Genomic DNA, 15,054 nt, shown 5'->3' on the forward strand with positions numbered 1-15,054 from the left:
TCTTTAAAACTGCACTTTTGCTGGCTGGAGATAATGCTTGTGTTTCTGTGTCTGTTTAGGGTACAACAATCATCAATGTATTATTTCACTTTTGAAATATTATCGAAATTGAGAGTTTTGTGCCCCCTCCTCTCCTTCAAAAAACTATCGAGTTTAGAAATACACTTAATAAATTTGAACAATCGTGTTACCCTTAAAATCTAAAAAAAAAAAAATGGCAACCAAATAGGTACACAGATGTAACACGAGTTCTCAGAATTTTAGTTGGAAAATCGTTGCTTCTACTCTGAACACCCTGTACATATGTAAATATTCAAAATTCTTGCCCAATGTCAGAAAATCCATTTAAAAAAATTAAAAAAAAAAAGAAAAAAACAATTTGTACCCTGTATAAGCTAGCGTGACTTGACGAAACTACTTCGTGGAATAGGAGTATCGCGTGGATCGTTAGTCAATTTCCACCTACCAACCTTTGTAGATACAAAAAAGATGTTTTCTTGCCTAATTCGTGCTATTAATGTTACCTATAGACCCATACGTGTAGAAAAGTACATAAACTAGGTACCTCTCCGCCTTCATCGTATTTGTATCTTTCATTTTGTTTTAATACGACTTTTATATCACGCACAGGTGCCTGAATAAACTATGCGATCCGGCTCAGTCCGACGCCACCGAAGTGACTGATTTGATGATTTGCGCGCCATGGGCTTCCCATACGTACAGCTGTCTTACCAATGGTATCGATCATACGCCGTGTTGTAAAGCTCGTGGTATTCCTGCCCTGTGCCAAGAACTGTGTTCTGGTAATCTAACCCAGATTGATTATAGTTATTTCAAGTAAGTTGCGATATCAATAGGGTATGTTGATGAGATGACGATCGAGGTTTCATTTTTCTTATCTGTGTTCTTATACGTATATGTAAAGGTGTCTAAGATACATGGGTGATTATACAAATTGCCTGATGAGAGGATACGGTGTCGTACCTACTGCTCCGACCCACGTTAAAGTTACCAATATCGATATTAATTTCGCCATCGTACACTGGGATCCACCCAAAACGCTCAATGAAACCATTACTCATTATAACGTCTACTATAGAGAAGTCGATGATATATACAACGTTGCTCGAAAGGTATCGAATTCAGATCTATTAGTATGTCCAAGGTGTGTTTGTATCCTCTTGGTTAAATATTTACTCATTTACGTGTATCTGATTCTTATTTCTATAGGTAAACTCGCCGTATGTTTTGGAAAAATTACACCAAGATTCCATATACGAGGTGTACGTCGAAGCTGGAAACTCGCATGGACCAGGCGAACCGTCTCAACGTATTGTTTTCCGCACTCTGAGCGTGGTGAGATTATTTTTTTGTGTATTTATTCGTATAAATATTATGCAGAATAACCGGGTGTTTCGAAAGTAACGAGACTCGTTTGAGTTGATAAGGAATTGGGGATTTGTTTTGATTACGAGTTAATTTAGATGTTTGTCTTAAGGTTTCGAACTCAGATTTCAAAAAAATTGAGCAAACGTTGTTTTTTTAAATTTTTGTCAAGTGATTCACAAAATTGTGCCTTCGGTTTTTTTTTTTACTTGTAGAGTGATTTTTGATGAGAGAAAAATTTATTGTTTTTGATCTTTATCTCGATTGATTTTGAAAAATAAGGTGTTCGGACCTTGAAAAAATTATTTTTATTCACTCGTCTATTTATTTGCTCGATCTGTTTTGGTTAAAAGTGGGTAATTTGTCATTCGAAACTTTTAAATCAAACAAAATAAGTAAATGGAGTTCTGCGCCAGGAGGAATCATTTTCTTCTCACAAAAAATAATGAAGACAAAAATAGCCATTCAAGAGTGGTCTAAGACTTGTGTTCGGGCCTCAAAACAGTGTGGTAAAATGTATACCCTTCTAGTGAAATATTAACCCCCCCCCCCGTCCCTCAGTCCCTCTCCGTTGATCGGATACGTAGAAAATTAATTTTGGTACCTATTCTAAAAATTCAAATTTTTCTCATCATTATTATTATTATTATTAATTATTATGGTTATGAAAATATTATCAGCGAAAATTATGAAATTAAAAATCAGTAATTGAAATTTTAAAAGCTCAAAACCAATCTTTGAGAAAGAAAAAAGCTCAACTTTTTATGTTTTTTGATGAATAGTGAAGAGTGATATTCCAAAACTCGCTTTGTCCATTTTCACAACTTTTCAGGAGAGAGGAAAAACAGTTTCCCTTTAAACGGGTAAATTGGCTTTTTAGGCGAGTTTAGCACTTTATTTGGGTGGATTTATGATGTAGGAGTGTAGGTATACATTTCATCCACTGAATACTGCTGAAAAAAATTTCAATAAAAATGGACAAAGCGCGTTTTGGAACATTATTTTTTTTTTAATTTTTAGTGAATTAGCTATTTAGGTGAGTTTAACACCTCATTTTGGTAGGTTGATGATGTAGGAATGTGAGTTAATACTTCATCTACCAGGTACCACTGAAAACCTAACTTTGATAAAAATGGACAAAGCGAGTTTTGGAATATCACTCTTCAGATACATTTCATAGATGTAAAAATATTGAAAACAATTCTGTTTTAAAATTCGAAAAATTACCTACATACAAATGAAAGCCCCTTTTCATCCTTTTTTCAACAAACCAATTTCCAAAGAAAAATCTCTGAATTATTGTTTCTTAAATTGAAGTTTTAGTTTGAATATCAGCTCATTTCATTTTTTCGATTTTATTGTTCTCACCCCCTCCCCTCACTTCCTACAGTCACCTCCAGTAAATACCCTCGAACATGGTTTAGAAGCAAAAAAAAATTAATCCACCTGTGCTTCTCCTTCCCATCACCCAATTTCAAAAATTGTAGGTAGAAGAATTATTAATTTGAAAATTAAACTAAAACTTAATTAAATTCGTCAATTTAAAAGTTAATATTACCCAATGATGTTCAAATTATTTTTAAATTTAGGTCAAATTAATGAATAGAAAATGAATCATTAATTCAAAGAATAAAAGCTTTAGTCAATGAAATTAAATTACCTGATTTAAAGATAGAATGAAATTAACTAGTAGATGAAAAGGAAAATGTCTTATGTTGAAATTAAAAATTGAATTAGATTATGGGAAATGAAAATTAAATTAATATTTAGAGTGGAATTTGACTTAACCTGCCTAATTTGAAATTTAAAATTAATTATAATTACAAATAAAAATGAAATTTGGCTTAGATTGCACTGAATTTGTTGAAAATCATTAAGTACATTTTTATTCATTATTTTCAATTTCATTTTCATTTTTCATTCATCATTTTAATTTAACTTTTCAACTTATTCAATTCAATTTTACTTTTTCAATTTGATCTAATTTTTCAACCATTTTACCAATTTTCATCAATATCAAATTCTTATTTCAAAATTAATTTGTTTTATTTGCAAATTAATTTAATTTTAATTCATTTTGAGAATTTATGTACGCTTATTTAATTTTTTTAAAATTAATTCATTCTTAATATGTTCTTCACTGGAAATTAAATTAGGAAAAAAATCAAATTAATTTAGTAGTACAAACTTAAACAAATTTAAAAATCGGGAATTGAGAGCTAGCCGAAAGTCGATGATTTTTTGGGTTTTTTGAAAGCCAAAAGCCAGCCAAAGCTGCATGATTGAAAAGCTAAAAGCTATAGGCAAAAGGTAAGGTTTATTTGTCATTTCTTTGAACTTCGTGAGTTCGTGCAAAAGTCATTTCGTTCAGTTTCAGTTATTTTTCAATTTTTCAATTTATTTTTCTCCTTTTTTCACTTTTTTATTTTCATTTTTTTCGTTGTGCTTGTGAGTTTCCAGTTTCTTTCTCAATTCACCTCATTAAAAAATTTTGAAAAGCTCAACTTTGAAGCTTTATAAATTTTTTGGAAGCTTCATCTTTCATCTTTTCATCCGTGTTAAAAATTGAATGAAATTAAACTTTCAATTCAAAGAATAAATACCTAGTCAATTAATGATCCAAATTGCCCAAACCGTCTCAAGAGCAACAAATTAGGACCCTTAAGTAAACGCTAATCGATCCATCGTTTTGTTTCAAGCATAGAAATTTTCAGTGTTTACCAAAGATTGTAAATAATATAAAGTTCATTTAAAGTGGTTTTCCTATTCATTAAGCTAAAGGAAGTTCATCACTTATGAAACACCCTGTACATTGTTCTGTTGATAAACTACACCTATCTACATAAATACATTGTATTGTATACGAGGCGCAAAAAGGTTTAAGCATATTTTACCGCGCGAGAAATCGTTTTATGCGATGTACTAACTGCTATAACCTTTTTTTTTTTTTCAATTCGCGTGTAATAAAATATGAAAATTTCATGCTAATTCTTCATATATTTTAACGTCCCATTTGCGGGGACGTGTGCAAGGTTAGCAGCTAGCACAACTTTCGGTCTCTTCATCATAAGCATAGGTAGTTATAGTATATTGTACTTATGTGTAATGTCAGCTTTTTTTTAAAAAAACCATGTTCGTATTATTTATCGGTAGGATTTGGTGAACAAAGAAGTAGAGCAACCGAATATCATCTACAATGTGACCGAATGCTGCGTCAGTTCGGGTCTCAGTGATGTATGCCTACCATTGTGCTCATACGATGCCAGCATGTCTCAGTTGAAATCTCTGGCTGGAATTTGTGGCAACGAGTTCCATAAGTTGATCCGTTGTGGTGCCGGTGGACGTAATCATAATAGCTGCTGCGAAAGACGCGGAGTGCCTTTGAATTGTTTACCCATTTGTACCGGTGTTATTGGGAAAACTGTGACTGCATCACCGCCTAATACGTGTATTCCTTTTATTGGGAATATTGTGCAGTGTTTCCAGGAAGGTAATAAATCTTGCTGCATATATTTTCATTTTTTATTTTTCCAAAAGGCGAATACTGATATGAATCTATGTTGATTTCAGGCACTGGTCAATTGCCGGGTCCTGTTTCTGAGCTGCATGCTGTCAAGCTGAAGAATAACAGTGTTACATTAGAGTGGAGTTCACCCAAAGATGGAAGCGACGTGCAGGATTATGTTGTACACTATCAACAAGTTACCAACGCTACTATGCATGAAATATCACTCACCCTTGAACAGGTAAAACTCGAGTGTTTTTCTCTTATTATTTTTTGATTTTCTGTGGAAATGATTTAAACTGAATCATTATCGATATCGAATAAAAATAAAACTAAATTGAATTTGCATTGAATTGAATTAAATTAAAATTAAATTTAAATGTTAATGAAATAAAATTAATGAAAATGAAATTGAGTAGGTACCTAAATACTTACCTAGATTAAGTACTTACAAATTTTGTAAAAAAAAAAAGAGAAAAATGAAGCTTATTTGGCAATTTTGATCAAAAAAGACCTTTTATGTACTTAGTTTTTTCAAAAATTTGGCTGAAAAGAAATGAGATTTTTTTGTTACCTTATTTCGATGAAAAAACTGATTTTTTTGCAATTTTGACTAAAAATGAGAGATTTTCTGCAAATGTTGACCAAAAAAAAAGTGTTTTCAGCAATTTTGCCAAAAATAACTAAAATAAGACTTTAAGGTGATTTCGATTTTTAAAAAAGGCTTTATTGACAACTTGCACTTCTGTTGCAATTTTGGGGGGAGAATATTGATAAGAAAAAAAGGGGACTTTTTGATATTTAAAAAAAAAATTTAAAAATAGACTCTAGATAACAATTTTTATGAGAAAAACAAAGCTTACTCATATTTAGCAATTTTGACCAAAAAATACCTTTAATAGTTTTGCAAAATTTGGATTTTTTTTATTTTGGCTAAACAGAGGTGAGATTTTTTTTATTTTGATGAAAATTAAAAAAGACGTTATTGACAATGTTGACAACAAATTGTTATTTTTTACAGTTTTTAGAAGAAGGTAGGATTTTTTGTACTATTGTGTTGCAATTTTGAGGAAGGAAAAGCAGATAAGATTTTTTAACGATTTTGAAAAAGAATTGTGATTTTGACAGAAACAGAAAAAGTTGATTTTCTGCGACCAAAAAATTCAAGATTTTATGGAAATTTTGATCAAAATGAGCGATTTTCTGCAACTTCTCACTTTTATGCATTTGGAATTATGGTTTTTGGGAAAAATGGCGAATCGAGGGCTTTCTATTTGGGAAAATGAATTTGTTTTTTTTTTGGAATATCTGGGAATTGAAAAAATAAATTAAACCTGGTACTATAAAATAATAGAAAAATTGAATTGAATAGAAATAGGCAGAATAAAATTAAATTGGTAGAAAATATACGTACAATTTAAATTAGATATAGGTAGGTACCTACCTAATTAAATCAAATAAAAAAATACATACATTGAAATTGAAATGAAATAAAATTCTGCAGATTGAAATAGAAGTGACTGAAATGAAATTTGAGATTAAAATTTAATTGGATTTGAAATGAATTTAAATTAGAATCAAGTCGAAATGTAAAAATAACAAAACTGAAATTTATTCAAACTATAATAAACTATAGGCAAATCAAATCAAAATGAAACAGAATGAAAATTAAATCAGAATAGAAAATAGAATATTAAAACACAATAAAAATCTAAATCCTCAAATTAATTAAAATTAATGTTGGTTGAAATAAAATTGAATTATTAAATTGAATTGAGCATTAATGCATGAAAATGAAAATGAAACAAAATTAAATGAAGTTTGAATCAATTTAAATTAATGAAAATAAAGTCACATTGAACCGAATTAGTTCAAAATTAATTTTAAAACGATTTTATTTAAAAATTGAATTAAATTGAATTGAAGTAAGATTGAATTATTCTTTAAAGACTGAATTTGAGTTGAAATTTAAATTAAATAAAATTGAAATTAGAGCATGAGTTACAACTTATACAATTTGAATGAAGATAAAATAGGTACCTAAAATGAAATTTAAAACTTGAACAACTAGATTAAATAAATCATCTAGTATTATCAAGAATTTGAAAACATTTCGAAAAATATTTTCAAAAAAACAAAAAAAAAAGTGAAAATAGCCTAAAAACTTGAAAAAAAAACTCCATTTTTGTTTGCAAGTATAAATTGTAAGATAAATTTTCGTTGCTTTGGCTTTCCTCACTCAAAGGACGTTTAAAAATAGACCAATCGAGCCAAATTTTAGACGTTGAATATTTCAATTTTTGATGTTTAGTAAACTTTTGAGAATTAACATGGTCTATTTTCTTTAAAGAGTATTAAAATTATATAAAATTCAAGTCTGGTTTCCATATCTTATTTTTGATGGCTCGAATCAATTAATGATCTGTAGTTTTAAGGCCTTTTGGAGTCTCTTCAGTCCTCTAGCAGAATTTTAAACTGTTCAGTTTTGAAGAGATCATCGTAAATGGAACCAAAATTAAATTAAGCATTTTTTTTCAACGCAGGAAAACATAAAAATTCGCTGGAGACTTCGAAAAGTCCCAAAACAACCACCAATTGATTTGAATGGTCCAAAATAGGATGTGGACTAAAATTTAGCTTTTTATCTCGATTTCGTCAAATTTTGATTTTTCCATGAAAATTCAAATGTACCATAGGTGATTTTGAATATTGAAAAATTCATTGAGAGATTCAGCGTCTAAAACTAATTAATCTTTTTCCATCTTTTCTATTTTTTTTTTTTTTTTTTTTTCAATAAAATTATCTCATCAAATTTTTTTAGCGAAATATTTTTGTCACATTACTAACTTTCTTGCCAGAAATCTATTCCCCTCGAAAAATAAGTCCATTTATCAAACACACGTCTATAAATCGGGTTACCCTTCCTTCCCCTGTCAAAGAGAAAAAGCAACGCTGAAAAACCAATATCTATTACCTACGCTTCAGTTTATATCGATAATGAAATACAGTATCTTTCCATGTCCACATGTGCAGTACACTTCGTACTTCGTAGTTTGTACCTACCTCTAAACAACAAGTAGGTAATTCGATAAATTTCTCGCCTTTGATTACAGCAAGTGACTGTGAAAGGAACGACGACTAAATTAGAGAATCTGGAAACGGGAAAATTATACAGCATATTTGTAGTATCGAGAAACGTGCACGGTACATCATTACCATCGTCAATTTTATTACTGAACGTAACGGAAAAAGGTACGTGTCGTATATGTATTTTTGATTTACTTATACCTGCTGCGATTTACTCTTTCGCAATGCGATGAGATTTCCATCAATTTTATAATAATTTTATACCTAGATGTGTACCTATAAAAAAGGATGCCTATACCTTATGTTTACTCAATTTTACGTTTCAATTTATAGATACGAGCAAAGGTGGAATTACCGGAGTTACATCGCCTCCTCATTCGTTGGCTGTATCGAGCCACAGTGCTAATTTCGTTACCATTACTTGGCAGCCACCAGAATTCAGTCATCCTGCGGAACGATTATATTATAAGTACGAAGTCATCAAGTAATAGATTATAAGTTCAACTTACGATGGTTAAATTAATTCCGGTTGTTTGTCGATAGATTGTACTGGAGAGGAAACGCTGACACAACTTTCCGAATGGTTGATACAGAAATAACGAGTCATATGATCGAAGGACTGAGTCCAAATTCGCAGTATATAGTTTATGTTGTAGCAGTTTCCAAAGCAGGTTCTAGCTTAGCTTCGGAAACTTTAATAGCTTGGACTGATCCTGCTTTCCCTGCTTTTGTCGAGGTAATTGAATAGTCACAATGAGTAATCACGATCGAGATCGAGTTCTAGGACTATTCGATGCTAACATAAATGCTGAATTTCAGGCACCCACCGTTCATCCGCTCAATATGGTTGTGGAAGGTAACAGTATGACCATCTTGTGTATCGCTATGGGTACTCCGATGCCGACTATTTCGTTGTACATTTCTGGAAGACTGGTTAGACAAGAGACTACTAGACATATGGTGACTGTGATCGGTAACGTGACTAGAGACATGAATCATATTTCGTGTTACGCTGATAACGGATACGGTACTCCTATGCAAGCCACCAGACATATATTGATTAACTGTACGTATATCATTTAATATGGATCAGTAACTAGGTATTTGATTTATTATATGATGAGTGATGATGATCTTAATTTCCATCAATATTCCTGTTTTCTGTAAACAGATATTCCTAAACTGATACCTTCCGGTATTACGATGGCTACTTTGGGAGATAACGTAGCGCTGGAATGCGCTGTCGATGCTCAACCTGAACCAAAAATGATGTTCTGGAGAGATCCGAATGGTCGAGTACCGGTTATACAGGGTGGAAAATACAGCGTCGATATTACGTATTCGAAAGAAGTATGAAAAATTGATTTTATAGAAATGTAATTTGATATTACCGAAGGTGAACGTTTAATGATTACTTTGGTGTTTTGTTTTTTCTTCTGCAGGAAGTGACTAAATACATTATGACGTTGACTATAAATAAAATAGCTGTCGCTGACGAAGGTGATTATTATTGTCACGCTGAGAACGCTTTTGGAACTGCGACCCAACCAGTTTCTGTTCGAGTTCGTAATACGGTAAGATTTCAATAATTCTATGATTTTTTGTGAATCTCTGTTTTTTTTTTGGGCAGTATCAGAGCAGATTTGAAAAAATCTTACGAATTAAGGTATTTGAATTCTCAACTAAAATAAGTAAAATAAAAGTACCCAAACTCAAAAAAAAAATTGGAACTTTATTTGAGCTCCTTTAAAAGAATCTCAAAAATTATACTTAATGTTTGAAATTATTTCAATTTTCAACTAAAATAAGTAAAAAAATACTACCCAAAATTACAAATAAAAAAAAAGCTTTATAGCCCTAGGTACATTTGAGAGGCTTTAAAAGAATCTCAAGAATAATAGTGTTCGAAAAAAATAATAAAAAAATGGAAAAAATCACATTCTCAAGATGAATAATACATGTTTGAAAAAAAAATGGAAAAAATCACAAGTTATTTCATTTTTTAACTAAAATAAGTAAAATGAAACTACCCAAAATTCAAAAAAAAAAAATCTTCGTTTATAGATACGTTAGAAAGGCTTTAAAAGAATCCCAAGTTAATATTTTGAATAAAAAAAGAAAAAAAAATGGAAAAAATCACAATTTCAAGAATTATAAATGTTTGAAAAAAATGGAAAAAATCACAAGTTATTTCAATTTTAAACTAAAGTTGGTAAAATGAAACTACCCAAACTATAAAAAAAAATGGAACTTTATTTGAGCAGCTTGATAATCTTTAAAATTATTTCAATTTTTAAATATGTAGGTAAAATAAAACAACCCAAAATTTTTTTAAATAATGGAACTTATACATTGGAGCAGTTTTTTAAACATTTCTCAAATAGGTGCTCTGATGTTTGATGAAAAAAATTAGAAAAAAATCATAATTTTTTAAAATTTTAAACTAAAATAGCCAAATGAAACTACCAAAACTTTTTTTTAAAATGGAACTTTCTTCATTATTATTACATTAGAGGAGCTTTTAAAAATTCTCAATACTGATAATGTTTGAAAAAAACTACAAATTACTTATTTCAATTTTCAACTAAAATAAATAAAATTAAATTAAGTACCAAAAATTAAAAAAAAAAAAACAAAAAAAACTTTGTTTTATACATTAGAGCGGTTTTTAAAAAAAATCTCAAGAATGATGATATGTACCTATATTTGAAATTACATATTTCAATTTTTAAATATAATACGTAAAATTAAACTAGGTACCCAATACCCAAACTTGAAAAAAAAATGGAACATAATTTATACATTAGAGCAGCTTTAAAAAAATCTCAATACTGATCATTTTTGAAAAAAAAAATCGAAAAAATTACAAATTATTTCATTTTTTAACTGAAATATTTGGGTAAAATAAAACTACCCAAAAAATTTTTTAAAAAAATGGAACTTTTTAGACATTAGAGCAGCTTTAAAATAATTTTTAATATAGGTACTTTGATGTTTGAAAAAAAAAAAATAGAAAAAAAATCACAAATTATTTCAATTTTAAACCAAAACAAGGCGAAATAAAACCAAATACCCAAACTTGAAAAATATGGAACCTAATTTTTACATTAGAGTGGCATTAAAAAAATCTCAAGAAAAATAATGTTTGAAAAAAAAATGGAAAAAATTACAAATTATTTCAATTTTTGAAATAGGTTAAATAAAACTACCTAAAATTTTAAAAAAATGAACTTTTTATTCATTAGACCAGCTTTGAAAAAATCTCAAGAATGGTCTAATGTTTGAAAAAAAATTAATTACAAAATGTTTCAATTTTCAACCGATGTAGAATAAAATTAATATAATTTCGAAAAAAAGAGAATTTTTTTACAATTTGTACCCATCTACTCCTCTCCAAACCTATCCCCCTTCTGATTCTAATCCAAATATATTATTTTCCAGCCCGCAACCCACAACGTAACCCAATGTTGTATTCAACAGAACGTCTCATCCGCCTGTATGAACGCTTGCTCGTTCTATTTAGATATTGACACCGCCATCGAAAAACAAGAATGCGCCAATGATCTGAATAAATTGATGAAATGCGCTGCTGGTAAGTAACCTGACCTGTATAAATTTGAAGATGATTAAAAATGATGGATTCTATTGAAACGATGAAGCCTGTGAGTGTGAGACGAAGACGATGTTTGATATTCGAAAATATTTCTGTCACAGATGGATCAGATCATAGAGGGTGTTGCGCCTCTTTACACGTACCCAGAAGCTGTTTGGATTGGTGTCGAGGTGAACCGGTAGTTGATAACACCATGTGCATCATTATGTACACTAAACCGATCATGTCGTGCTTCAGAGAAGGACGATGTGAGTATTTAAATTTAAATTATTGTGCAATGTAAATTTTAGTACCCTAGATTGATTCAAATAGGCTGAAACGATTACACGGAATTGGAATTTCTGGAGAATAAATAAATTAAGAGGGGTTGAAAAGTCTGAACCTCTCTAGAAGGCATGTTTGAAACACTTTCCGAATAAATATTCGTATGCCTCCAGTCCTCTAATTATACTTCCACATGTGGAAGTGTTAATAAAATTGCATACCTTGGACGCCGTAAATACGTTCATTTATACAGAAAGGCAGGGAGCTGGGTAGGTTACAGCTTCATTGCATGTTGTAGTATAATGTGATGAACTGATGATTGAATTGATAATTCATCGAAAATTGTTGGGTTTGGAAAAAGTGGAGGTGATAGGGGAAATTACACCTGTCTAATCCCAATTTCTGTTTTTTTTTTTGTTTTTTTTTTTTTGGTTTATTGTACGTAAAATTACCATTCAAATAAATATAAATGATCATCCTACAACTAACTGTCTTTGTTCAATCATTTCCAGCCAAACTACCAGGACCTCCTCAAAACGTACGAGTAGAAGTTGTTGACACACATTCAGTGATGGTTAAATGGGACCCACCAATCAAGAATCCACACACTGTTGAAGTGTACAGGTAACAAAATTAATTTTTTTTTTTAAATTGAAAACTTGCTCATTCTTATACACGTATAATTTAAAACTAATTTCGATATTAATTCTCACACAGAGTATTCTGGAGACCAATCGGCAACCCTCGTAACCCAGCCAAAAACGATACCAAAGAAAACAACCTACTAATCACCGGATTAAAAGACGACTCTACTTACGAACTAGTGATCAAAGCAAGCAACCAAATAGGAACCAGTATGCTGACTGATCCGCTGAAATTCTCAACGACTGAAAAATACATCACGTCTGCTGCCAGCCTGGGAGGTAAGTTCACAGTGTTGGAAGTTGGAACAGTCATTTACCACCATCGTAACTCGTACCTCGTACCTACATTTAACTCCACTCTCCGGAATAAGATACGTACTCGGAGACGATAAACTGTTGACCTAGTAAATTAACCCCGAGTTATTGCGTGTGCTATAGTATTGTGCTTTGTGCAATCTGAAAGTTTGGCGTAATTACTATTGTAAACTCTCTTTGAAAAGATAAACTCTTGCAAAGACGCGGCAAGTTTAATTGAAAAAAATGAAACAAAGCGGGAAAAAATGCACAGCTTAACTGCGGTGGATTAGACCCGAGTAAAGTTTGAATATAATTTACGGAATGAAATTTGTTGTTTGAATGGAAACAAAATTTGAATGAATTATTTAAAATGTGAAAAAAAAGTACAATAATAATATTTAAAAATTGTAAAAAATTGGAATTTGGTTAGTAAAATTCACTGTACATAAAAATGTTCAAAATGGAATTTTAAAAATGAGAATAAAAATTCACATTGTGACAAAAACCCAACAAAAAATTGAACAAACACTAAAATAATAGATGAGTACAATGTAAAAAATAAAAATTTGTCAAAAACAGAACCACCAACAAAAAAATAATCCATTTATAAAAAATGAATTTCAAAAATGCATCGTACAATAATTTAGTAAAAAAAAACTGACTTGTATTTTCGTCAAAAATTTAACTCCAAAGTGGTCTGTTTTCAGGAGAAAGGATTACTTTGGCGAAGTACTGTCTGTAAAAATTAATTACCCGTCTCCCCCCTCCGCCCCGTCCAAAATTCAGCTCTATTTCCAACCAAAAATGTTTTCTCATTTTTTTTTTTTTTTTTTTTTTTTTTTAATTAAAATACCTATCTAAAAGCGATTTTTAACAAATTTAAGCATCGCTGAGTCCAAATCTGGAGTCAGTTTTTGACGATCGTCGCTACTTCATTAAAAAGAGATGGTTTATTCATCAAAAAAATCTTTAACATTTTCTTACCTGTAAAAGGTCGAGCCAGTTCTTAATTTTGAGCTCATTTTCGTTCTCAAGGACCTGAAATTAATCAAAAATTGTGATGAAAACTGCCATTTTTGGAAAAAAAGATTTTGTGATTTGTGTTTTAAAAATGTTCTCATTTTTATAAAAACATACCAAAGGGCTAGGGAAAAAAATGAAATAGTGAAATCTTACAATAATAAATAATAATGAGATTTCAGACTTTGATATTTCAGATTTTGAGATTTCAGATTTTGGGATTTCAGATTTTGAGTTTTGAGATTTTGAGCTTTTGAATTATGAGATTTCATATTTTAAGATTTCAGGTTTTAAAATTTCACATTTGAGATTTTGAGATTTTGAGATTTGAGATTTTGAATTTTCGGATTTTCACATTTTGGATTATTAGGTTTCAGATTTTGAATTTTTTGATTTTGAGATTTTAGAACATGAGATTTCAGATTTTGAAATTTCAGTTCTTGAGCTTCTATATTTTGAGATTTGAGATAAGTATTGAGATGTCACATGTCAGATTTTAAGATTTCGAGATTTTAGATTTTGAACTTCTGGTTTTTGAGGTCTCAGATAATGAGATCTCAGATTTTGAGATTTTGAACTGTTGGATTTTGACATTTTGGATTATGAGATTTCAGATTTTTAGATTTCTAATTTCGAGATTTGGTTTTTAAGATTTCAGATTTATATAGATTTCAGATTTTGAACTCTTTGATTTTGAGATTTCGGAGTATGAGGTTTAAGGTTTTGAGATTTCAGTTTTTGAGCTTTTGTATTTTGAGATTTCGGAATTTGAGGTTTCGGATTATGAGATCTCAGATTTTCAGATTTCCGAATTTGAGATTTTCAGATTTTGAACTTTTGGATGTTGACATTTCGGATAAATGACAAAATTATTCTATTTTTTTTTTTTTTAATTGATTTTGCATTAATCGAAGTCATTTTTAACAATATTTTATGCATTTTTTCTCACAATGCTATTTTTTTTCTTTTATATTTTTATATCATTTAACTACGTTTTTTATTGATTGGAGACCATTTTTTTCTTTTTTGAATTTTTATTTTCTCATAAACTACGAATTGAGGATGAGGAGCGATTTGGACGTCATTTTCATGTTCAGCGACTTCAAATTAATCAGAAAACCTTGACAAACGTGAATATTTTCAAAAACAGTTTTTTGGCTCAATTTTGTGCTTCAAAGAAGGTGATTTTCCGGAAAACGAATGACGCTGTACAAAATCCGATTCCGAAAATAAATTCC

General features: G+C 30.3%; 1 protein-coding gene and 1 long non-coding RNA gene across 5 annotated transcripts in view; both read left to right on the plus strand.

Moving 5' to 3' along the window:
* LOC135842319 (Ig-like and fibronectin type-III domain-containing protein 1) overlaps nt 1–15,054 on the plus strand; it is a 315,844-nt gene that overhangs the window by 297,387 nt on the left and 3,403 nt on the right. For all 3 annotated transcript variants that reach the window (XM_065359716.1, XM_065359715.1, XM_065359717.1), the window contains 15 exons: nt 631–837; nt 926–1,133; nt 1,231–1,356; nt 4,540–4,876; nt 4,957–5,132; nt 8,005–8,143; nt 8,312–8,447; nt 8,522–8,714; nt 8,798–9,044; nt 9,150–9,328; nt 9,421–9,552; nt 11,420–11,570; nt 11,693–11,839; nt 12,368–12,479; nt 12,573–12,778. In XM_065359716.1, coding sequence (XP_065215788.1) covers nt 631–837; nt 926–1,133; nt 1,231–1,356; nt 4,540–4,876; nt 4,957–5,132; nt 8,005–8,143; nt 8,312–8,447; nt 8,522–8,714; nt 8,798–9,044; nt 9,150–9,328; nt 9,421–9,552; nt 11,420–11,570; nt 11,693–11,839; nt 12,368–12,479; nt 12,573–12,778 — 2,696 coding nt within the window. The remainder of the gene's footprint in view (nt 1–630; nt 838–925; nt 1,134–1,230; nt 1,357–4,539; nt 4,877–4,956; nt 5,133–8,004; nt 8,144–8,311; nt 8,448–8,521; nt 8,715–8,797; nt 9,045–9,149; nt 9,329–9,420; nt 9,553–11,419; nt 11,571–11,692; nt 11,840–12,367; nt 12,480–12,572; nt 12,779–15,054) is intronic.
* LOC135842327 (uncharacterized) overlaps nt 1–15,054 on the plus strand; it is a 406,653-nt gene that overhangs the window by 271,260 nt on the left and 120,339 nt on the right. The gene's annotated exons all lie outside the window — the stretch shown is intronic.

This window comes from Planococcus citri, chromosome 4 (genome assembly GCF_950023065.1).
Source record: "Planococcus citri chromosome 4, ihPlaCitr1.1, whole genome shotgun sequence".
Classification (NCBI taxonomy): Eukaryota; Metazoa; Arthropoda; class Insecta; order Hemiptera; family Pseudococcidae; genus Planococcus; species Planococcus citri.